Source organism: Heloderma suspectum, chromosome 6 (assembly GCF_057233095.1).
Source record: "Heloderma suspectum isolate Gila_16-S chromosome 6, 16-S_ref, whole genome shotgun sequence".
NCBI lineage: Eukaryota > Metazoa > Chordata > Lepidosauria > Squamata > Helodermatidae > Heloderma > Heloderma suspectum.
This window is the reverse complement of record NC_139463.1, coordinates 116,353,878-116,378,868: the sequence shown is the minus strand read 5'-3', so window position 1 is coordinate 116,378,868 and position 24,991 is coordinate 116,353,878. Positions and strand designations below refer to the sequence as shown.

The 24,991-nt window shown below is 50.3% G+C and overlaps 1 protein-coding gene across 14 annotated transcripts in view; it reads left to right on the top strand.

The window, feature by feature from the left end:
* Positions 1 to 24,991, top strand: part of CHD8 (chromodomain helicase DNA binding protein 8) — a 70,265-nt gene that overhangs the window by 18,229 nt on the left and 27,045 nt on the right. For all 14 annotated transcript variants that reach the window (XM_084806311.1, XM_084806305.1, XM_084806310.1 and 11 more), the window contains 17 exons: positions 3,202 to 4,097; positions 6,867 to 7,250; positions 9,861 to 10,237; positions 10,324 to 10,438; positions 10,818 to 11,012; positions 12,758 to 12,826; positions 13,392 to 13,447; positions 14,401 to 14,518; positions 14,665 to 14,748; positions 15,104 to 15,241; positions 16,777 to 16,898; positions 18,020 to 18,263; positions 19,166 to 19,342; positions 20,041 to 20,184; positions 21,541 to 21,796; positions 23,392 to 23,605; positions 24,792 to 24,987. In XM_084806311.1, coding sequence (XP_084662437.1) covers positions 3,336 to 4,097; positions 6,867 to 7,250; positions 9,861 to 10,237; positions 10,324 to 10,438; positions 10,818 to 11,012; positions 12,758 to 12,826; positions 13,392 to 13,447; positions 14,401 to 14,518; positions 14,665 to 14,748; positions 15,104 to 15,241; positions 16,777 to 16,898; positions 18,020 to 18,263; positions 19,166 to 19,342; positions 20,041 to 20,184; positions 21,541 to 21,796; positions 23,392 to 23,605; positions 24,792 to 24,987 — 3,651 coding nt within the window. In that variant the 5' untranslated portion in view covers positions 3,202 to 3,335. The remainder of the gene's footprint in view (positions 1 to 3,201; positions 4,098 to 6,866; positions 7,251 to 9,860; positions 10,238 to 10,323; positions 10,439 to 10,817; positions 11,013 to 12,757; positions 12,827 to 13,391; positions 13,448 to 14,400; positions 14,519 to 14,664; positions 14,749 to 15,103; positions 15,242 to 16,776; positions 16,899 to 18,019; positions 18,264 to 19,165; positions 19,343 to 20,040; positions 20,185 to 21,540; positions 21,797 to 23,391; positions 23,606 to 24,791; positions 24,988 to 24,991) is intronic.

The following is a 24,991-nucleotide window of genomic DNA, read 5'->3' as shown; positions in this document are numbered from 1 at the left end:
CTTATTTGCAAGGTTAGTATAAAAGCTCCCATTCAAAGTTGTGAGTGGAGGTAACGATATTTAAACTGGTCTTCTGAATTCCTACCAAACAATATAGGTTTTGGAATATATATATACACACACAGGTGTGTTAAATATACAACCAATTCTCATATACCATTAAAAACCAGTTTTTAATAAAATATTACAAAAAAGGTTAAAAAGGTCTATGCACAGTCCTCAAGTATTCCCTACATACATATTATGATAATTGGTATCTATACCGGGCTGTACAAGTTTTGCAAAGCCCCTGTCCCATATTCATTTCTACTGAGACAGTCTTCATCAGTGGGAAAAATAAACACAAATTACACCCCATATAATCACGAATTACAACTAATATCTCATAATTGAAGATATTCTACACAAAGTCTGTAAAACAAAAATAAACAAGTTTAAATATCTTAAATATTGTCACTGACAAATATTGTCACAGGACTGTTTATAGATCTTTTTAACTTAGTTTGTAATGTTTTATGAAAGCCTTGTTTTAAATTGTATATGAGCATTGGTTGTATATTTTAACACACCTGTATATAGATATAGTTTCCTATAACCTATATTGTTTGGTGGCCTTTTGTGTGGTTTAGGATATTACCTTCCCTGCGAGCGCTTCTGTATTCCTAGCCAGTGGAAGCCCAATTGAATGCAGGCTGGTTCATACAAGCATGTCCACCGCTTGATTCTTGGCCAAAGGTGCAAACTGACACTGGTGAAAAGTGTGTTTCTTGATTTTGCGTTGGCTCGTTCACATGTGTTAAGGCATGAGCTGATGGTGCAGTCCTCAAATGCTGAATATGTGTGACACCACCTCCCACTGCCCCAGCCTCTGGAAATAACTGCAAGCAACTTTTTTTCTATTAGCGGAGGCCTTGCTTCCACCAATAGGAGCCCATATGTGCTGTAGAACAAACAGAATGTCCAGTAATGGGTGTCTTTAAGACACCCCATGTTGGCAGAAGAGGCTAACATGTGGCCATCAGATCACTCGGATTCTGTAGCCGCATTTCTGGGAATTGTTCTTCGAATCGAGAATGGCTTCTTCCTGTGTGATGAGAAGCTGCATTAATCATCTGCACAGGTCCTTAAGAGGCTCCAGTTTTGAACCCCAGGATCCCGTGGCATTGTTGGCTGATGCTCAAGAGGTTTCTAAGGAGGAAATTGTCCAGATGTGCCCTCACTGTGGCCTGTGGATGTGCAAATGACTCTGTTGGGTGAGAAATCGAAGGGAGTGAAATCTCTTTCACCACCTTGGGGCAGAAATATCTAGGGCTGGCACCAAGGGTCGGCATGTTTGGGCCCCTGCCAAGGGCCCACACCCCAACGGGGGCCCACTGGCAGGAGCCCCATGGAATTGCGTCTTCTCCATTGGAGGCTGCTTGTCCCCCTGCCTCTCGCTCTGGCCCAGACAGCAGTGGTGGTGGTAAGGAGGAGACGTCATGGTCTACTTGCTCCCCGGCTCTCTGCCTGTCAAACAAGCAAGCGGTAGCAACAGTGAGAAAGAGGATGAGAGCCAGAGCAGCTGGTGACCTGGTAGTGAGAAGGTAGAGTCACTCAGGGAGGGGGCCCAGGGAGGCTGTTTTGCCCAATGGCCCTCCAAAACCTGGAGCTGGCACGATTCTAGGAATTGGTTGCTGGCTCCTAGAAATCTGAAGTCTTTACTCCTCCCTATGTATGCAGGGCTGGTGACTTAAGAATACGATGCTGACTCCTTTTTAAAGAAGCAAAGCTGGTTCTGATGCTGATGAATCATAGCATCATAGGGCTGGAAGGGGCCTACAAGACCATCGAGTCCAACCCCTGCTCAGCGGAGGAAGCCTGATTCCCAGGCGGTCTCCCATCCAAGGACTAACCAGGGCTGACCCTGCCTAGCTTCCGAGATCGGTCGCATCCAGCCCTTTGCTCATCAAATGCTTACGTTCCATATTGTAAGGTCGCTCACAAGAAGAGGTGGAAAGAGAAGCATGTGTGTAGGAACTGTTGGCCCTCCACAAGTTGTCGGACTCCATTTCCCATCGGCCCCAACCAGCAGGTTGGGGATTATGGGGGCTGTAGTCCCAGCAACACCAGGAGGGCCGCAGGTTCTCCAGCCTTGACATAGAGGAATGTAGGAAAGCATTTGTTTCTGTTCCTGCTCTTTCGCCCTATGAGCATTGCAGACCCTTGCAGGATAGGCCCCTAAGTGTTTAAGACTGGATGGGAGTAGGAGTAGAAAGGGCATTGAGGTCTAAATGGGGGTTAAACCCGGGGCTACCCTTGCGCTTGGGCTGGAAGCTGCAGCTGGCGTAGAATGCGGCAGCCGGGTTGCTGGGTGGGCCGCCTTGCCGAGCCCATCTTACGCCAGCGTTGAAGCAACTGCCTTGGCTACCTGTTCACCGCTGAGCCAAGTACAGGGTCTTGCTGTTAGCATCTAAAGCCCGGAACAGTTTGGGACCTGGGTGAGTGGAGCTTTGGCAACCACCTGCTGCATCTGGTGAGCACCTACCTGGCCCATTTGTCTGCCTGCCTGCTGCTCCTCAGTCTGTTTGCAAGCGGAGCTGCTCCTACCTGCAGCTCCAAGGGGTGTGGCCCAGCAAGGGGCTGCTTAGCTGCAGAAGCCTGAGGCAGCACTGAGGGGAGCTGTGGCAACCAAGCTTAGGACCTGGCTCCCTGGCAGATCGCCTTCCCTGATGCAGACCTGGGCGATTGTTAAAATCATCAGAGGAGGCCTTGCCGGTTGTGCCGCGATGGGCAGATTGCTATCTGGCGGCAACATAGAAGCAGGCCTTCTCTATGGTGGCACCCAATTTATGGAATGTCCTCAGCCCTGATGTTTAGTAGGCACCAACTGTGGCATGTTTTAGAGCCTGTTAAAGACACATCTCTTTACCTGAGCCCTTGCTGAATAATTGTGCTGCCCACTTTGTTTGTTCAGTATGTTTTTTCTTTTTTTTTCCGTTTTGGTTTTAAATATTTTAAACACTTGCACTGATGATTTTTTATTATGCTATGTTTTACTTTTTGATTTTTTAAAAACCATTTAACAATATGTTTAAAGATACGGCCAACGGTATATAAATGAATTAGAATAAAAGGCTGAGTCTTGTTGACAGCGTTGTGTTCTGGGGGTTTGGAAAGACCTGTTGGCTTTTCCTTTATCACATTTTGTTTCGCCCTTTCCAGCCAGCAATAGACGGCGCTCTCCTTCCTTCATGAGGCTCGGCCCTGCCTGACTGGAGAACTGACTTGCAGCTGAGGTTGGGGAGGGGACTTCCCTACAACCCTCACCCAGGGGAGCTCAACCCCTTCCTTCCGCCATGGCTGACCCCATCATGGACCTCTTTGATGACCCCAACCTCTTTGGCCTGGACTCCTTGACGGACGAGAGCTTTAACCAGGGCCCCCCGGATCCCATCGAGGAGGCTTTGGGGCTTCCGAGCGGGGCCTTGGACTCTCTGGCCGGGGGCTCCAAAGAACAGCCGGCCCCCCCACAGGCAGCGCCCCCCCAGCCACAGACTCTGCCCCTCCCACAGACACAGTCTGAGGCCGGGCCTGAACTGCCCCAGCAGGATCAACCTGGGCTCTTGCAAGCCCCACAGGACCAGGAGGTCCTCAGCCAGGGCAACCCGTTCATGGGCGTCTCCGCTGCCGTTGCCACCACGCCGGCCATCGCGCCCTCTCCTTCCACCGGAGGACAGCAATCCGCCGCCATCACCCCTCCTCCTCCAGCCCCAAAGATCGTCATCTTGAAGGCGCCAGCAGGCAGCTCCATGACGGGGGCCCACGTGGCCCAAATCCAAGCCCAGCCCATCGGGGCAGCCAACGGGGGCAAGGTCACCTTCGCCAAGGTGCTGACAGGCACTCCTCTGCGGCCGGGGGTGTCTATTGTCTCAGGCAATGCGGTGCTGGCCACCAAAGTGTCCCCTGGGGCCGGGGCCCCCGCCACACTCCATCGCCTTGTCCAGCCTGGCCGGCCCGTCAAGCAGCTGGTGCTGCAGCCCATCAAGAGCCAGGCCGGGGGGAGCGCCGGGACCACACCTCTGAAGCCCGCGGTGACTCTGACATCCACTCCAGCGCAGGTACGGTCGCCAAGTGCAGTCACATGACCTGAGCGTGATGTGGCTTTGGGGGTAGAGCTCATAGGAAGGTCCCAGGTTCTATCCCTGCCATCTCCTTGTATTCAAGCAGGCCTTTGGCGTCGAAGCGGGTCTGTTGGGTTGGATGCTGTTTTTATTCTGTTACTGTTGCATTTTAATTGTGTTTTAATGCATTTGTTTTATTGTTTTAATCGAACTGTATTTATGATTGAACCTGCCTAGAGTCCCATTTTTCTTGTAGAAAGGTGGGGTACAAATCGAATGAAATCAGATCAAAAGATCTTGGGAGAGTGCTGTTGTCAGTAGGACTAAACAGCGCTGGACAAGATTGGGGGCATGGAACTTGTATTTATTTGTTTAATTTATAGCCCACCTTTCTGCCAGAAATGCCGCTCGAGGCAACTCACAGTAAATCCAGTTTAAAACAAAATCTTAATTAGAACATAACATTAAAAACAACATTTTAAAAAACAACGCCCAGGTGGGCAAAGCTGGGAGAGATTCAGTCCTCTGGTTTTGTCCAACTTGACATCTCTGTGATACTGGTCTGATCAGCACGCTCAGCCAGGATCAAGGCATCATTTTCCCCTTCACTGACCTGGCATTCAGCAGCATCACCTGACAGTTAGACTCAGTGTGAAACAGGTTCTTTATATCAGGGATGGGCAGACGTCAGGCTTGCATGATCTACTTTGTGTGTTTGTTTTTTTACTAGAGCCCTAAGATCCACCAGCCTGGTGCAAAACTCACACTTAGAATTTAAGAATTCTCAGCTCAGGGATTTGTTATGAGCACCAAAACTGAACGCAGCTGGCAGTCATTCCACATGAAAATCCACTCCTCGTTACCCCCAGCTTCCTTCATTTCATCAGTATAATTTAGGGCAGGGAGGGGTCATTTTATTACTATTATTGTTAAACAATTGAGAGTCAGTTATCTGTGCTGATCTAATGCAAATTACCCACAGATCTACCAGTCGACCCAGATCTACCTTCTGCCCACCCCTGCTGAATATCAGGTGCAAGCAGAAGGTAGATTAGGTTCCACTGGTAAATCTCTGACAATTTGCAGTTGATCAGCAAGGGTTTCCAACTCCTGACGGTTTCTGCGCATGGCTTTTCCCCCTTGTAATGTAGGCTGCTAAAGTCAAGGAAGCTCGTGGCAGGGACACAGACAGGACTAGGCTTATGCATGAGAATTTTTGTGTGAGCGTTCCAGTTCGGGTACTGGAAAACAAATTCCTGGACTGAGCATCTGCTCTGACACACCTTATTCTGCAACTCTTCGTCCATTTCCTGGAGTGACTATTTTGCACCTGACTCCGTTTGGTGGACCTTGGAATTCTAATGAAAAGCAAAGTAGATTCCCATAGGCCAGGAGTGGAGAAGCGGTGACTTTCTGGATGTTGTTGGACTCCACCTCCCATCATTCCTGACTGCTGGCCATGATGGCTGGGGCTGATGGGAAAGTTCAGCAATACCCAGAGGGCTGCAGGTCCCCACCCCATGCTGTAAGGTGAAAGTCTGCCTTATATCCTTATTCTGGATTGCAGACTTTCAGCCTAGTGTGGTTATGTCTGCCGATTGAGTTTGGTTGCATTTGAATTTCTTGCATCATAATTCTGGGCATGTCTACTCAGAAGTGCATTCTGTTGTGTTCAATGGGATTTACTCCAAGGTAAGTGTATGTAGGATTGTAGCCCCATGGTCTTGTCTTCCAGTACAGAAACAATATCATTGGTTTCCATGCCCCTTTCCCTCCTGTAAGACCTTTTTGGCTGGGTTCCCAGTCAGATTTAGAAAAACCTCTTTTTGCCTGTCTACCTAATGGCCCATGCCACTTCGGACCACAAGCACCTCACAGGTCTGGGATGAGGTTTGGCATGTTTCAGTGCTTCCCGACGTTAAAAAGTGTTGTATTTAGAAAACTAGCCTGTGAAGGAGAAGGACAGGGTAGAATCCTTTCGAACAAGCTAGGTTTCCAAGTGCAGGGCGTGATTATATTAGGAAGTGGTCAAACATACAACCTTTTCTCCCCCACGCCCTTGGGATTTAAAGTCTTACAGTCCTAGGAAGGCTTTACTACATGGTATTTTGAATGTGTAATTCAGCTGTGAATGTGTCTGTGGGAGAGGGAGGTAAATAGTGGGGGTGGGGGGAGAGGGGGAGGTTTGAGACTGCAGTGCCTCACAGCGATAACTGCTGGACCTAAACATTTCCTGTATGAAACTTTTTAAATCCCTGTTTTGTTACAATTGGGAGGGCAAATAATCTGTTCATATTTCTCTGATTTATAGAGCTAGGATGGCACCTTTATATATAAAAAGCACAGCGCCAATAGCAGATCTCCTACTCACTCTGTTTTGTTACAGTTGGGAGGGCTAGTAATTTGTTCGTATTTCTCTAATTTATAGAGCTGAGATGGCACCTTTATATATAAAAAGCACAGCGCCAGTAGCAGAACTCAGGAGGGCTAGTTATCTGTTCATATTTCTCCAGGTTACGGAGCTGAGAGGGAACCCTGACGCAGGGGGTGGTGGGAGCACAGTGCTAGTAGCAGAGCTCCCTCTCACCCACCCCAAATGCTGGACTTGCAGTCAGATGCCTTGCTCAGCCTCAGCCCTAGAGAAATGCAGTTGCTCCAGTTCTGCTTCTGTCTGCAGTGCAGAGATGTGTGTCAACGGCAGCTTTCTCAATTGAGTGGGCACCATCTTCCGAGAAGTGCCTGCCACTTCTTTTTCCTCCTCTCCAGGGAGAGTCGAAACGCATCACCCTGGTCCTCCAGCAGCCTCCGGCCAGTGGAGGTGCACCAGGCCAGCGCCACGTGGTTTTGGGCAGCCTGCCGGGCAAGATTGTGCTCCAGGGGAACCAGCTGGCGGCCTTGAGCCAGGCCAAGGGGATGCCAGGTCAGCCCGCCAAAGTGGTCACCATCCAGCTGCAGGTCCAGCAGCCCGGCCAGCAGCAGCAGCCCAGCGGCCAGCCCGGCACCCAGAAGATCCAGCTCTTGCAGCAGCCCCCGGCTGGCGGCTCGGGGCAGCCGGGTCCCCTGAGCGTCTCCTCGGTACAGCAGGCCCAGGTGGTGGGCGGCTCGGGACAGAGAGTGACGGTGCCCCTCAAGGTCGTGCTGCAGCCGCAGGTAAGTGACTTAGTGACTGGCAGGAAGAGCTTTAAGCTACAGGATGCTGGTATTTTAAAAATTGCTTTATTACATTTCTGTGCTTCCCAACAACCGAAGCGCTCTTGGCAGTTCACAACAACCATAAAATACAACATAATCACATACAGAAGATAAAATAACGATTTAAAAGTTTAAACTACAATATAAAAGTAACCAAACAGAACCTAGCAGCAGTGCAAAAATGTAACGCACAGTACCAGATAAAAATAAACCGAAAAGCTAAAATGCCTGGGACAATAAAAAGGTCTTCACCTGGTACCAAAACAAGCACAATGTAGGCACCAGGCAAACCTCTCCAGGAAGCTCATTCCGCAACCGGGTGCCACAGCAGAAAAGGCCCACTTCTTAGTAGCCTCCCACCTCACTTCCTTTGGTGGAGGCGCCAGAGAAGGGCTGCTGAAGCTGATCTTGGGGTCCAGGCAGATGTATATTTTTGGTGCTTTGGCAGACACATCTCTTTTGCATTTGGCCTCGCCCACCACTGGAATGTGGCCCCTGGAAGCTTCTCTGAAACTGCATTCAGCCCTCGTGCTGAAAGAGATTCGGCACCCCTGTAATAAGGGCTGTGCGCACCTCAGTTCCTCTCGTGAGCACAGAATATGTTAGTGGAGTGGGCAGTTCAGATTCCTGGAAACCTCTGCTTTGATTGAAAAAAGAAAAGCATGCTTCTAGCTCTAATGGCTGTGAAGATCGGCTTGAAAGCATGTGGGGAATAGGTGAATTGCCCAAAATGCCAAACATTGGCGAAACTATGTAGGTTTGTTCCATTTGGCGCAATTCATGCAGGCAGCAGAACTGACCTTTGGGTCTGTTTTGCGGTGTGGAATGTGGATTGCCTGGGTACCAAATTGTGGTGGTTATCGGACCACAGAGGTCCCATCCAGTCCAGCATTCTGATGCTTCTCGGATGCCTCCCAGCGGGCAGGAAGGTGTCTGCTCTCCTCTGCCATTGGTTCCCTCACGTCTTGGTGTGCAGTAAAGAGGTCGACGTTGCTGGCTGCTGCCACATCCCGTGGCAGCAGATTCCATAGCAGAACATAGCCCTGTTTATGACATGTGGCAGTGCAAGTGCTGGGACAAAGATGGTGGCTGAGGCTGGTCTCTTCCATTTGTACCTGTCCCTTTTTAGCTGTTCAATGCCCCCTGTTGATTTCATTCCACCTGTTCTTTGGCCTGCTCCAGGCTCTCATCTGTGAAGCCAGGTGGGAATTTAAAGCAGGGGCAGGGCACTTTTTTTTCTGTCGGGGTTGCATGCTGGTAGTGGATAGGGCCACCCTCTTTCTTTCTCTCTCTCTCTTTCTGCCACCTCCCTTCTTTCTCACTCTTTCTGCCACCCCCTTCTCTTTCCATATGAATCCTGTAGAGGGCTTCTCCCCTCTCCTCCATTTCACTGCAAGATGATTGGGTTTGTTCCTTTTTTTTCCTGCTTCTCCCCTTTCTTCCATATGAGCCTCCCACCCCACACACACACACCATATAACCTCATGTATGGAAGTCCACGTATCTTTCACTCTTATGAGAAGGAAAACACCTTGGAGGGCGTATGCTTTTTAGTGGACAAGCGGCAACAGGGGAAAGCTAGAAGCCTTCTCCCCATCCACCACTGATCACTGTCTTCTTCCACAGCCTGATTCCCGTTGCTTTACAGAGGACTCCCCCACCCCCCACCTTCTCTCCTTTCCCCAGGCTTGTTTTTAAAGGTGAAAGCACCTTTGATACCATAGCATCTGCTTCTGTCCTGGATCATCATGGAGGAGGGGTTAATGACAACTCCCATAACCCCTGGCAGATCATTCCAATGGCTGGGGGGGATGGGTGTTGTAGTTAACACCCAACGATCCATTCTGGCCAGGGAGGAAGGGGCTTCTTTTCCTCTGCAGCTGGCCCAGAAAGGCAGTGGGGCTGATGGAGGAGGGACCGTGTGGCCTGTTCCTCCCCTGCTGCATTTCTGTGCCGGCTGTGAAGGAGGTGAAGCTTGTTGTTGTGTGTCCAGAACAGAAACGAGGTGGTCTAGGGGCAGAGCTGCCAGAGCAATGCATGAAATGTGGCTGCAGATTCCCCCCACACACACCTTTTAAAGGGAGGCAGAGGTCCAAGTGTTCATAGGCCCAAGGATGGAGTGAAGGGTCTGGTAGTGAAGTGGAACCAGAAACTCCTTGGCTGGGGTCACAGGTGTTCAGAACCCACTTCAGCATCTGGGGATTCTTGGGAGGTGAATATATAAATAAATAAATATTTATTTATATATTCACCTCCCAAGAATCCCCAGATTTGAATATATATATATTCAAATATATGAAATATATATTTCAGTGACATATGTGTATTCTCTCATACACTTGCTCGGGATAATCCCTTGAAAAACATTGATTGCAACTTCGGAACTGCCAAGCTTGCCTAATATTGTGTCTGCAACTGGCACCCTTTCATTACTGATGACCTTACGAAACAGGAAAAAATCTGCCCCCCGCCCCTGGGTACTGCCAGCCTTTAAGATGCCAGTATAGCCTCCAGACAACCCTGGGATGCCTCACTGAAGGGTGCGCCTGCCCCTGTCGCCCTCTGCAGGCCAGTTCGTCGCAGGGCAGCTCCTCGGGGCTCTCGGTGGTCAAGGTACTCAGCAGCAGTGAGGTGGCAGCCCTCCCCTCTTCCAGCGGGGCGACGCGGAGCAGCTCGGATGAATCCCGTAAGCTGGAGCACCAGAAGAAGCAAGAGAAGGCCAACCGTATTGTGGCGGAGGCCATTGCTCGGGCGCGGGCACGGGGCGAGCAGAACATCCCCCGGGTGCTGAATGAGGATGAGCTGCCCAGCGTGCGTCCTGAGGAGACGGGCGAGCGCAAGCGGCGCCGGAAGGGCGGGGGCGATCGCATCCCCAAGGAGGAGCGGCCACGCAAGGGCAGGGGCCAAGGAGGGTCCGGCAAGAGCAAAGGCCGGGGGAAGCCCAGGTAAGGAGCGAAGCCCTGTCTAGTCCCCCATCCTCTTTGGAGGGGGGTCCTGTTATTTCAGTCTGTCTTCCTCTCGTTCCTCCCAGCACCATCACGCCAGTAGTAGGGAAAAAGCGGAAACGCAACACTTCTTCGGACAACTCGGACGCCGAGGTCATGCCGGCGCAGTCCCCACGCGAGGAGGAGGAGAGCAGCGTCCAGGTGAGCTGGAAGGGCAAGCGTGTTTGGGAGGTGGGACGAGGGTGGAAGAGAGAAAGGAAGAAACCTACCAACCAGCTGGAGCACTCTGGTTTCCCCGAGGACTAGCAGTAGTAATATTCAACATTCTGCATGTCTTTGATTGTGCTTGCATGGATCCCACAAGGTGGATCAACAGCCTTACTCTGTGAAAGGGAGCGCCCTCTGTTGTCTATTGGGAATAAACTGGTACTCAACAAAAGAAAGTAACTTTGTCCCATGGCTTGTAATAATGCAAATGGGGACTCTTCCTGGCTCGTGTTCTCGGGCCCCGGCATTCCTGGGAGAAAGAGGGGGTTGACCCTTTGCCTTAGCCTGGCCCGTGGTCTGTCTTCCCCTGCAGAAGCGGCGCTCGAACCGCCAGGTAAAGCGAAAGAAGTACACCGAGGATCTGGACATCAAGATCACGGATGACGAGGAAGATGAGGAGCTGGACGTGACAGGGCCCATCAGGGCCGAGCAGCTTCCAGCTCCCGAACCACCCGCTCCAGAACCTATCCCCGAGGGGGAGGCTCTGCCTTCCATGCAGTTCTTTGTGGTAAGGCCTCTGGGCGTTCCCCTGGTAAGCCAGACATTCTGCACAGTCTTTGCCAACTCCGGATCATGGTCCACCTGTCTGGCAGGGAGCAGAGGGGTGCCTCTTCCCCCACCCAGTCCTTCCTCAAGCTCTTGGGAGTTTCCCCCTCCAGATTGGGGCGGTACGTCCCATGGCGACTCGCTCCTTTTCATTCAGAGCATGATTATGGAACCTGCCCAACTTCCGGTATTACAAAGTAGTCGGAGCGGGGGGGACCCTCTCTTGGAACCAGGGGTGGGAAACTGGTGGCCTTCCAGAGGGTTTGGGGACTCCAGCTTCCATCATCCTTGGCCATGTTGGCTGAGACTGATGGGAACTGGAATCCAACAACATCTGCGGCGGGACACAGGTTCCCCACTCCTAGTCTAGAAAGAGAGTTTTCTCCCACCTCCTTTGTAAGACTGGAACTCATGGAGTAACTGTAGCTTAGTGGCTGAGAAAATGCTCTTCGTGGAAAAGGTCCCAAGTTCAGTTCTCCTGCTTTTTAAAGAGAATCCTGGGTAACAGGTACTGGGGAACGTGTCTGAGACCCTGGAGATTAAGTATGACTGATCTAGATGGGCCTGACTCTGCGTAAGGGAGCACCCTCTGTTGTCTATTAGGAATAAACTGGGACTCGACAGAAGAAAGTAACTTCGTCCCGTGGCACGTGATAATCTTACTGGTGGTGGCTGGTGGTGTAGTGGAACCAGGGCTCGCAGGGATGCAGCACTGGCACCTTTGAATTAGCAGGGATGCTGACATCACCTGCCACCCCCCTCAGACTTGAAAGGTTGTCACGGAGAGGAAGGCCAGGATCTCTTGTCCATCATCCCAGAGTGCAGGACACGGAATCATGGGCTCAAGTGACAGGAAGCCAGATTCCAGCTGAACATCAGGAAAAACGTCCTGACTGTTAGAGCAGGACGACAATGGAGCCCATTACCTGGGGAGGTGGTGGGCATTTGGGCACTGGAGGTATTTGAGATGAGGCTGGACAGCCATCTGTCAGGGATGCTGTGATTTGGATTCCTGCATTGAGCAGGGGGTTGGATTCGATGGTCTTGTAGGCCCCTTCCAACCCTACTATTCTAGGATTCTGTGATGACTTCCCTGTTCCCTCCGAGCTTCCCTGCAACTCACACAGTAGCTGAGGGGGGAAATTAATTTTCTCAGCAGCAACATGTGTCTCCCTATTGTGATGAAGTATTTTGGAGTGGCTTGGCCTTAGCTTTACAAAAGTCTTGCTCCTGGGGGAGATGAAGATGGCTAGAACAGTTTTGCTGATATGGTTCAATTCAGCTGCTTGCATTTGGAGGCTGCCCTCGGGGGCGGGTGTGCGGACTGTCATGTTGAGTGCGCACGCTTCAGACTTGACCACGTGCCACCGTGCTACTGGGACAGGCACTAGCTTAGTTCCCTTGAAAAGAAGAGGAGAGAATTTTATCGAGTTGAGGTCCATCAGTGGACATTAACCATCATAGCTAACCAGAGCCTCCATTTTCAGAGGCAGCATACCTCCGAAATACCTGTTCCTGGTGTGGGAAGGAGCAATAGGAGAGAGCCACTTGCTCCATGCTTTGCTTGCAGTCTTCCTGGGAACGTCTGGTGGTCCAGCGTTGGAAATCAGAGGCTGGACTAGATACGGCCCTTTGGGTCTGATGCAGCAAGCCTCTCTGACATGTTGTTTAATGGACTCTCCCCTTTCTCCGTCTCCCCCCACAAAGGAAAACCCCAGCGAGGAGGATGCTGCTATCGTTGACAAAGTACTGTCCATGCGGGTGGTAAAGAAGGAGGTGAGAATGTTTCCCGTGCTATCCGGGGATTTCCCTTCAGCTCCTTACCTGGTTTTCACTTTTATTTTGCTGTTGTTAGGGACTCACACTTTTGGCTTGCACATGGCGGAGCTAACGAAGACAATAGCGCCCATGCCCCCAATAGTTTATTTTTCCCCAAACAGGCTCGCAGAGCGCCTTAAAGGCTAAACTGCACAATTACACTCCAGCATGAGCCCTGATTGCTTTCCCCCACCCCAAACTAATGCAAAACCACTTCAAGAGGAAGCTGTTTAGAGTGGAAGAGCAACGACAGAGGGCAAGAGAGAGCACATAACTTGTTTCCCTGCTCCAAATCTCCATGCGTGGGAGGGTGGGAGATGTTCTGCTTACATTTTAGAATACCCCTTCGGGGATCAGTTCTGACCCCAGATGCCTAGGAGGCTTAAGGCCAGAAGCAGCAGTTTAGGAAGCTCATCCATTCAGTCCAGCCTTCCCCAGCTCTCCCTACCAGTGCATCTCTTCTTGCCCATTGGGGCTCTTAATTCCACTTTCTGTTCTCCCCCCCCCCAACCCCCATCGACAGCTCCCCAATGGGCAGTTCACAGAGGCAGAAGAATTCTTTGTGAAGTACAAGAACTAGTGAGTATGATGCGGCATCCTGTGATACCTGCAACTCTGTTGCCTAAGGGAGGCTGAGCAGTGTTGGCCTCTGTTTCTGCAGAAACAGTTTATTCTTTATTTTCATTTAGAGCAGGGTTGGGGAACCTCAGGCCTGGGGGCCAAACCCAGCCCTCTTGGGGTCAAATCCATCTGTCCGAGGTGCCCCAGAAGGCCACGCCCCCTTCCCCCAGTCCCATCCCTTTAGCTCCAGCCACCAGCCAGTGGGTGGTTTCCTGGTTTGGGGGCCATTTTTCCCATTGCAGAAGGTTGAAATGCCTCCCTGAAGGCTGAGTTACTGGCAGGAAGAGCTCTGAGCTAAAATATGCTAGTATTGTTTGGCTCCACCCCCTTTGCCTTTGGCCCCGCCCACCACTGAAATGGTTCTCCTGAATGGAATTTGGCCCCTGGGCCAGAAGAGGTTCAACACCCCTGATTTATGCCTTGCTTTTCAACCAACAGGGTGGCTTACTATAAAAAAAAAATCAGAAGTAAGCACCAGCGTGCACGCTGGTTAAAGCAGCTGGACTCGGATCCAAGAGACCCAGCTTCCAGTCCCCACTCAGCCATGAATCTCCCCAGGTGCCCTTGGCCAGTCACCCTCTCTCAGCCAAAACCTTCCTCACAGGGTTGTGGTGATGGTAAAACAGAGGAGGAGTGTCAGGCAAGCTGCCTCGAGCCCCTTGGAGGAAAGGGAGCAGGGATATAAACATAATAAATTAAAAAGCATGCAGGGGGATGTCATAATTAGGGAGACATTGGTATGGGGAGGAGCTGCTCTTGAGAAGGACAGCAGGGTGGACTTAAGGGGCTGTCTGATGATAAAGGGGCCAGGAGATTTGTGCCACACTTGGCAGTATTCCACCATTGCTGTTCTGTCCCACTTCCTTTGTTGACCTGAGGATTCTTGATACATTCTTCTCTTCTTCCCCAAGCTCTTACTTGCACTGCGAATGGGCCACCATTGCTCAGTTGGAGAAGGACAAGCGAATCCATCAGAAGCTCAAACGTTTTAAGACCAAAATGGCTCAGATGAGGCACTTCTTCCATGAGGTACCAGAGGGACTAGAAACTTAAAAAAAAAATTTTTTAAATCAAACTGGTAGCTGAGACCCCCTTGGCAAGCCTGTTCCGTCCCAGCTTCCTTCCATGGGGCACGCACGGGCCTGCCCACACTTTCTGCATCCTGTCCCCCATAGGACGAGGAGCCCTTCAACCCAGACTACGTGGAGGTTGACCGCATCCTGGATGAGTCACACAGCATCGACAAGGACAATGGGGAGGTGCGTTGGTGTTTTGGAGGGGATCGGGGTATGTGTGTGTGTATGTTGGGGGGGTGCTTCTTTGGAGGCTCTTCTCTGTGTCCCACCACAGGGTGGGGGAAAGTCGCTGTAGCATGTTGAGCTGCTACTTTCAAGGTGGTCCCCCACCCGCCCCCAGTTTTACTTTGTTTCTCTGTTCATAACCGTTTCTTGATTTCAAGACTGTGACTGTATTAGAGTTTGAAAGTTTGGTCTTCCATGAGCTGCCCTGAATACAGTTTTACGGAAGAGCCAGAGAAAAGATGGATTAAATAAATAAAAGGATGTGCCTTGAACCTGCCAGTAAGCTTGTGCTTGTCTCTTGAATGCTTTGTAGCCAGTAATCTATTACCTGGTCAAGTGGTGTTCGCTCCCCTACGAGGACAGCACGTGGGAGCTCAAAGAGGATGTGGATGAAGGGAAGGTCCGGGAGTTCAAGCGCATCCAGTCTAGACACCCGGAGCTCAAGCGGGTGGTAAGTGCCAGCTTTGTATCACACACACACACCCCGCACGCCGCCACCCCTCAAATCTCGATCCACAGACTTCTCTGCTGGGCTGATTTTTGCCTTTTTTGTGTGTGGTGATTTTAGAGCTGTGCTTGTCAGGGTTGGATCAGAGCCCAGAGAGCCCCGAAGGAGTTCTGAGGAAAAGATAGAAACCGCAGGAGGGGAACCCGTGTGCTGTTCAGAGGAGCAGCCAGGGGGAGAGCCCGTCCTGGTACACATTCCTGAGAGTGATAGTGACCCTGGCAGGGAGGCGAAACAGCAGTTTCTGGATGCTAGGCACCGGCGCAGCGTCAAGCGGGAGATGGCGGGCACTGAGAGGAGGCGCTCAGCCCACTTGGCGCAACGGCAACAGCGGCACCCTGATGCCTCATGGGAAAAGGGTGGACTCTCTCCTCCTAGCCCATAAGTACAGAGATTTCCCACCTTCCCCTCCAAATGGAGATCAACTGATTCCTAAGGTTAGAACCCCCGAGTAGGCAGCTGTCTTAAGTCTCACTTGTAGGATCAAGCAATTAGCATCTATAAGCGTCATTAGGTTGAATGGGAATAAAGCCTTGGAAAAGAGCTCTGTTGTCTGCGTGTTGATTCTGGCTACCTGAGGATTTCAGAAGGAGGCAGAGGTGACCTCCCGACAGTACTGTGTTGAGAGTTCTGCTTCTCCTTTTCCCCGTAGCTTGTGTGTGTGTGAGCGAGAGAGTGAGAGTGACAGAGAGGGTTGCTTCCATTGCATTAGCAGCTGAGGGTTCCAGAAAAATGTTACATGACCACACTGTCATGTAACAAGGCACCTTGTCTCTGTTGTTACATGGTTTTGGAAACTGTATTATGCTACATGACTTTGTTCAGGTCTTGGTCTATTTTTTTCAAAATTGCACTCTTCCTCCAAGGAGCTCAGGGAAGTACACATGGTCCTTCCCCGCTCCTCCCCAGCCCACATATTATCCGCCCAACAACCGTGTGATGTAGGCTAGGCTGAGAGAGAGTGGCTGGTCCATAGTCGTGCAGTAGACTTTTTGGCTGTGTGGGATCTCCCAGGTCCTAGTCCAACCACTCTAACCACTACGCCCCACTTTTTATATACAGCGATCAATGTTTTATCTTCTAACCTTTTCAACATCCCTTTTAGTATGGCCTTTGGGGAATTTCTAATTAGATTATTAGTGGGCCTTTTTGCTGCTCCCTTGCCTCAATCCTTGGGTTTTTTTAAATGGCCTTTTATTCATTTTTAGATTTGTGTTTACGATATTGTCTGTTCATTTGTTTTTTTGTTGGCCTTGTTGGATTTATTTTCACAAGGCGGGCTATCTACAAATCTTTCAATAGATAGCTTGATCCTGATAGTTTAATCAGAAGGGGACTTTGAGTACCGTTCTGTCACTTAGGGCACAATCCGGCTGGGTCATGCCTCGAATTGTGGGACTTTTCTCTGTCTAAATGTGTGTAAGATTGCACCCTTAAAGAATCTTCTCTCTGTCTCTTGTGTTAAAAAATATTACTTTCAGGCCCGTCCCCAGGCAGGTTCCTGGAAGAAACTGGAGCTGTCGCACGAATATAAGAACGGCAACCAGCTGCGAGAATATCAGTTGGAGGGCGTGAATTGGTTGCTTTTCAACTGGTACAACAGGTGAGGCCAAAGGTGGGAGAGCAGTGGGTTTGTGACCATCGGTATTGGCAGGGCCTTGTGTTCCAGGTGCGGAATCGGGGTGGCAATTTTGTGCCAAGACAGAACAAGTTCCGGATCCTTTGATCCAGCCTTCAATGCCCATCAGCCCCAGCCAGCATAGCCAGTGGGCAGGAACATGGGGATTGTAGTCCAGAGCATCGGGAGGACACTAGGCTGGGGAAGGCTGCTCTGATCTGTATATATACATGGGCTCAAAGGGCTACATAGAGTGGCAAAGCCCAACCCTCAGCAGTCCCTGGCAAGCGGTTCCCTCCCAGATTCCGCGATTTCAGCCGGCCTTTTCTGCACAGTTTCTGAGTCCCTCTTCCCACCCTTGAGGGCTAGAATCCTGCTTCAAAAAATAAATAAAATCAACAGAGATGAGTCTCGAGATGTTCTTTTCGGTGGTGAATTGTGTGCTCTGTACCAAATGCTGCATTTCCACAGTGCAGTGTCCGCACTGCAGTTTACTATACTCTCTGTGTTGACTTGGGAGTAACTGCTACTGTATTCAGTGGGGCTTACTCTGTAGTAAGTATGACTTTAGGGTTTGAGCCGAAGCTATTAAAAGCACAATCCTGTGCATGTTTAGACAGAAAAAAGTCCTACACCTCCTGTTGTACCCAGTGGTATTTTCTGAGCCCAATACACCATATGTGGATTGGGCCCTCTGTCCCATGGGTATCTTTTTGGCAAGAACCATTGCATATGTCCAATGTGCTACATTTGCAAAGTCTCTGCTGATCTATAAGAAATCAATATGTTGAACAAGTTCCTGTTCAGTGGGTAACAGTGCCATGCTCTTCAATCACTCTTCACTCATTGCGGAGTGCATGTAATTATAAGGAACAGCTTTCTGAATGCCCTTCTGCAACACTTAGAAGAGCCTTTCCCAACCTGATGCCCTCCAGATCTGTTGGACTACACCTCGCAGAATCCCCCAGCCAGCTGGGAGCCATAGGACTTTTTTTTGCCAGACGCATATAGGGTTACGCCCTAAGAGTCCTGCTTTGTAGACGGGGGATTTAGGGGGTTGGCCAGTGAGTTGCTGCTAATCCGCCCTTCTGCCTCTCCCTCCTCAGGCAAAATTGCATCCTGGCCGACGAAATGGGCCTGGGCAAAACCATCCAGTCCATCGCCTTCCTACAGGAAGTTTACAACGTGGGTATCCGGGGGCCCTTCCTGGTCATCGCCCCTCTCTCCACCATCACCAACTGGGAGCGGGAGTTCAACACCTGGACCGAGATGAACACCATTGTGTACCACGGCAGCCTCGCCTCCCGCCAGATGATCCAGCAATATGAGATGTACTGCAAGGATTCCCGGGTACGGGGAGGCAACGGGTCGTGGCAGTAGTGCAAGGGAACTAGGATTGGGAATGGGGAGGGGAGGGCAGTATCCAATGGTGACATTTTGCAAGCTCAAATAGCACTAGTGGAGCTCCGCTGAATCTTTCTGTTGTGTGAGCAGTTGCGCCGTGCACTTCTGCGAGCGGTTGCACCGTGCGTTGCCCAGTGGGTGCACACAGTTGTGTAACCAGTTGCACAAGCCAAATGCGCAACTAGTCACGCTGTGGTGCAAAGCAGTTGCACAGCCAGTTGAGCAACACATTTCACAATGGGTGCAAGCAGTTGAGTAACTGGTTGTACAAGCAGGATACACAGCAGGCCGTGCAAGAGTTGTGTGCCACTGGTTGCACCACGGCTTCCACAAGCATTATGTGAAACTGCTTGTGCAAGCATAATGCATAATCCTTCTCTTGCGCATAGCTCGGAACCTAGTTTCCGCTAGCGCAAGGTCATTTGTGCTGACAGAATGGCACAGTTGGATACTGCCAGAGGCTGTACCATAGCATTTTTTAAAAAAATAAAACAAGACTCCCAACTTCTTCGTGGTATCTAAATGCCCCACAGAATTCTATTAAGCTTGATGTTCATAACATTTTCAGCTAATTTCAAAACTATAATTCCCAGGTTTCCTTTTGGGGAAAGGAGAGGATATAATTCACTGTATTCTGGTGGGGGAGGGGGGTTGCTTCTGAAGAGCCTACTCAAGATTTTTCTGCATCATCACCTTGCCTGCCCCTTGTAACTTCGGTACGTTGCCAGTTCGGTGCATTTTATTCTAACCACCGAAAGGACTAGCAACTTCACCAATAGAAGGGTATGTATTGGGGGAGACAGGATGGCGAGGGGCTTAATGGTTGCATTCTCTTCCGTCCTCAACAGGGCCGCCTGATCCCAGGCGCGTACAAGTTTGATGCCCTGATCACCACCTTCGAGATGATCCTGTCGGACTGCCCCGAGCTGAGGGAGATCGAGTGGCGCTGTGTTATCATCGACGAAGCCCATCGCCTTAAGAACCGTAACTGCAAACTGCTGGACAGTCTCAAGCACATGGACTTGGTAGGGGGCAAATCCTGACACCAGCATACACCGGGGACAGGGGGAGAAGTACCTGACCAGGAAGCAAAGTTTCTAGTTCTTAAGGTAGAAGGGAGAGGCTGGGAAGTGTGCGGACCATGCCTGGCATATATTTATTTACATAGCGCTATTTATATAGTGCACATGGTACTGAGCAGGAAAAGTAGAACCCCTTGGGCAGGTAAGCATAACATTCCAGGAGCAAAGGACGCAAGCGGGTCGTGAAATAAGGGCTGAAAGATCTGGAGGAGCTAACCCGTGACAAGCCTTTAAAGTCAATAGAAGACGCTTCTGTTGAATCCAAGAATGGATAGGAAGTCTCAGGGTTGAGGGTCTCAGTGTCCTGTATAGCTTTGTTCCCCCCCTTCCTCTGCAGAGGTAATTACGTGTTTTTGTAAAAAAAAAAAAAAAATGTACAGTTGCTTGATCTACCGCTTGTTGGGAACGAGGCCTGATCCCCTGCCACCACCTTAGTCCTCAGGCTGGCCTCCTGGGGAGTCTGTTGCCATAACTGCCACTCTCCCCATGTTCCAGTTGGCTGCCGAGTGAGGGCTCATTTGAGGGGCTGACTTTTTCCAGTTGCTCCCACGCACCCACATGTCAGTCATCTTGTAATCTGTGCTGCCCCCAGATGTCAGGCCCTGAGCATAGGTCTTGATGGCTTCCCTTCCTCTTCCTAGGAGCACAAAGTGTTGCTGACCGGCACCCCGCTCCAGAACACGGTGGAGGAACTCTTCAGCCTCCTGCATTTCCTCGAGCCCTCCCAGTTCCCTTCGGAATCAGAGTTCCTCAAGGACTTTGGTGACCTCAAAACGGAGGAGCAGGTAAGGTGAGGGGCTCACCCATGGGCCGTCCGCCATTGGCTCCCCTGGCATTTTCAAATGCCCCCCTCCCTGCTGCTTCTAACTTTCCATCTGGGTGTGTGTTTGGGAGCAGGGAGGGGCGTCCTTCACTTCACAGTGTCATCTCCCCCTGCAAACCCCTGTCTTACCTACAGATGCGACACCTCTCTTTTGATGTGCCCTCCCTACCTATTGGGACTGAGAGTGAAATGGAACTTCCCTGTCCGGATGCAGTATACCACATGCTGGAGACAAAAAACAAGGGCTTGGGGGCTTAAGGTTTGGGTCTTCCTTTAGGCCCAGTATATGTCACGGTTTCAGCTCCCTTCATCCCCCATTAACTGTGTATATATCTAAAACAGCCTTTGCCAACCTGGTGCCCCCCCAGATGCTTTGGACTTCAACTCCCATCAGCTCCAGCCAGCCTGTCCTATGGTCAGGAATGCTGGGAGTGTAGCCTAAAACATCTGGAGGGCACCTGGTTGCGGAAGGCTGCTCCAACAGCCCAAGGAGGTCAGGACGACTGGAGAAGCCCCCCTAGCTGCTGGCCTAGAGCTTTGTTTTGGCCCTCCCCAAGATAACACTGTGAAACAGAAAAGACAGGAGGACCCCTAGTTACAGCTTGGCAAAAAGACACAAGGGGCAAGGGACCTTAGAGACCTGCCCTTAATCAAGACAGGACCCCCAGTAACAGCTTGGCAAAAACACATGGGGGGCAAGGGACCCTACAGACCTGCCCCTAATCAAGACAGGATCCCCAGTTACAGCTTGGAAAAAACACATGGGGGGCAAGGGACCCTACCTGCCCTTCATCAATATATTGTATAAAGGAAGTAAATGAACATTTCTAATATTAAGGAAGTGAAAATTGTTTCTTATGATACCAGTTTTCATAGTATTTTATATTAAATTACATTTCTATACCGCCCAATAGCCAAAGCTCTCTGAGCGGTTCATAACATATATATAACATTTTATTAATTAAGAGGAGTGGTCTATATAGCTCCTGAAGAAGACTCTTCCTAGTCAAAACGGTAACACACCGGAGCTCCCTTGGAGTGATAACGTTTGATATGATATATATCCATTGGAACTGATTGAAATGTTTGCTAAGATACTGATATGTTTGATATGATGTATATGCATTGTAAATATTTATTTGTAATTTGGTGTGCCTTATTCTGCCTTATTTGTTTTCAGTTGTGCCTTGTTTATACACATTTGTTAACCATTATAAATTTACTTCTTTTATACAGTATATTGATTCAGTGCAGTTGTGTAAGGTCCCTTGCACCTCGCCAAGGTCAGGGGGCTTGATGCTCTGCTCTGTCCCTCCAGGTGCAGAAACTGCAAGCCATCCTGAAGCCCATGATGCTTCGGCGGCTGAAGGAGGATGTCGAGAAGAACCTGGCCCCCAAGCAGGAGACCATCATTGAGGTGGAGCTGACCAACATCCAGAAGAAGTACTACCGGGCTATCCTGGAGAAGAATTTCAACTTCCTCTCCAAGGGAGCAGGCCACAGCAACATGCCCAACCTGCTCAACACCATGATGGAGCTGCGCAAGTGTTGTAACCATCCCTACCTCATCAATGGTGGGTTTGGGGGCATGTTACGGGGCGAGGGATCCAGGTTACGGGGCGAGGGATCTGGCACTGTTCCTGAAAAGGTGCATAGCCTGGAGGAGATGGCCCACAGCCTTGTAAATAATCCCAGAGAAGTTACCATCAGTCTTGCTATTGTTATCACTGCTGCCATTGTTACTATTACTGTTATTGTTATTATTACTATTATTACTATGTCACTTCCCACTGCAAAAAGCAGTCTCAAAGCAACTCACACATACAGCTACAGACATCTGTAATTAATAGAACAGGAAAAAACCAAACTGGTATAAACTATAATCAGCACAACAATAGAAATAAAAATAAACACCTACAAAAAAAAATTACGAACCACCCAGAAGCTAATTGCCTGGATTTCCATGCTGGCTGTAAGCACATAAACACAGGCTGTTAGCTTCTTGGCAAGCTAGTAAAAATAGTTGTTTTCTACCAAAAGTATTGTCAGAGAAGCAACTGATCGTTTTTGTCCCTCCTCTGGTAACCTGCTGTGTCCTCGTGCTAATTATGGAAGAAGGGCATGGAAACCATGCAGGTGGCAGAGGAAGGAATGAGTGATTGATCCCTCCTCCCCAAGAATCCTCACTTGCCTGCATTGAATTTCTAGTCAGCCAGGGTGACCAGATGAGTTGTTACATAGGCAGCTGGGTTTGTGAACAGGAAAGAAATGTGAAGCAGCATGGAAAGAGAAACCTCTGTCACAGAATAAATGGGAATCTGAAAACGGGATCAGATCAAGTATATCCTCCCCCCAGCCACCAGCACCACCCCGAAATTTGGGAGAGAAAGCCTCTAAGAGAAATGGTTGTAAATATACTTTAACATACTCATTTCCCAGCAGCTTCTGCATAAATGTAGGTTTTTTCTTTATTTAATCCTTAGAATAGTATTGAAGCAATTTGCTTTTAACACATTACCTCTGTACCCCGATAATCTGAGTTCAGCATTCTCAGTCTACTTTAATATTTGCAGCAAATTCTCTGTTCCTTATTAAATTGCTGGGACTTCTCATATGCACAGAGAATGTTCTGTTCAAGGGCGACTTGTCTGATACAGGATCGGTGGTGGTGGTGTTTTTAAAGACGATGCTTCTAATTCTCATGAGTCCAGTTCAGACCAAATCCGGCCCTTCAGGGGTCCCAGTTCGGCCCTCCGGTATTCCCCAGAAGGCCATGCCCCCTTCCCCTGGCTCCCAAACACGGATTGTTGGGTAATTTCCCAGGGTTTGTGCTGTCCACATCCCCCCCACCCCCCAATTCTAAAAGGCTGAAACACCTGCCCTAAAACTTCGTTACTTGCAGTAAGCTCTTTAAGCTAAAATATGCTGGTGTTTTTGGCCCCACCCCTTTTGCCTTTGGCCCCACCCACCCCTGGAATGCGGCCCCTGAGAGTTTCTTGAAAATGGAATCCAGCCCTCGGGCTGAAAGAGTTTCTGCATCCCTGATCTCATTCCTTGTTGTATGCTTCAAAAACTCTCTTCCATCTCTGGCTTTTGTTCCTTGTTAGTATATTCTCACGGGTTCGTTGGTCTTCCTCCCCCTATCCTACCCCCCCCCCAAAAAAAATAGGTGCAGAGGAGAAGATTCTGACCGAGTTTCGAGACTCCTGCCACCACCACGTGCCCCACGACTTCCCCCTGCAGGCTATGGTGCGTTCCTCCGGGAAGCTGGTGCTGATTGATAAGCTGCTTCCCAAGCTGAAGGCTGGCGGACACAAGGTGCTGATCTTCTCCCAAATGGTCCGTTGCCTCGACATCCTGGAGGACTACCTCATCCAGAAGAGGTGAGCGCCTGCGCCAAGGAACAGAGGGCCCCGCCAACGGAACCCACCATGCCCTCCCAGAGGCCGGGTTCTGCGTGCTCGCTTCCAGGTGGCAAAATTTCAGGAGACGTGATGGATTGTATACAGACTTGTCCGACGTCAACATGCCGTTCCTGTTCAGCTCAGAATGTTTGTTTGGAAGGGATCGTGGTTTCACTGTAACCACGGCTTACGGAAGGCAGCACCTGCCTGCCGTAGGTTCGGCACTGTTTTACGTCTGAGCGCATCCATCTGGGAACTGGAGTGCTTTGGTTCAAATCCCCAGTCTGCCATGCTCAGTTCTTTATAAGTCCACCTTCCCCAACCGAGTGCTCTCCAGATGTGTTGGACTACACCTCCCATCATGCCCACTCAGCATGGCCATGGGCCATGATGGGAGTTGTAGTCCATATCTGGAGGTCACCCAGTTGCAGGAAGCTGTTAGAAGTGGAATCCTAGGGTTGTGAGGGATGTGAAAAGGCCATCAGATCTTTAGCTCATCCACCTCATGGCTTCCTCACCCCCCAATTCTCTTCATCAGCACTGTTGCCCTCTTAAGTCTAGGCCAATGGTGGCCAGCGTTTTTCGTTTGCCTTTTGCCAAGCGTTTGGCAAGTCAGTACCAAAGTACTAGGCCTGGTCTAGGCATGCTGTAGGATTGAGCTGGTAGACTTCCAAGGTGGTATTGTGGACTGTAGTTGGGAGATGACATCCTTTTGAATGCCCTCCCTATATAATAAGAGCTCCTGGCATGTCCAAGGCTAGCACAGAAGGGAGAGAGTGTTTAGCCCAGCCCAGCATTCCTTGACGTGCTAGCTTTCTACTTCCAGGGCGTTTCTGACACAAGGAACTGTTCAAAACACAAGGCACCACCACCACCACCTCAAGTCTGAAGTGGTACAGTCCACTTTACTTCCTCAGGGCTTCCCCACCTCATTCTGGTGCCAGTGTAGATATTGCCCCTTAGATATTGCCTCTCAAGTGAGCATTGCTGTTCATCAGGTTGGTTTTTGTCCCTAGTCCGCTGTTCCCAAGAGAGGGCAGATGGGGAGTGCCATAGCCAGGCCCACAAGCCCCTCCCACCCACAACGCTGTGGGGAGTTGGCCAGCCCCAGTTCAGTCCGTATTCTTCCATCAAAGAATGCCTCACCTGCCTCTCTCCCTCGCAGGTACTTATACGAGCGCATTGACGGGCGGGTGCGGGGGAACCTGCGGCAGGCGGCCATCGATCGCTTCAGCAAGCCCGACTCGGACCGCTTTGTCTTCCTGCTCTGCACGCGGGCAGGAGGGCTGGGGATCAACCTGACGGCCGCCGACACCTGCATCATCTTCGACTCGGACTGGAACCCCCAGAACGACCTGCAGGTAC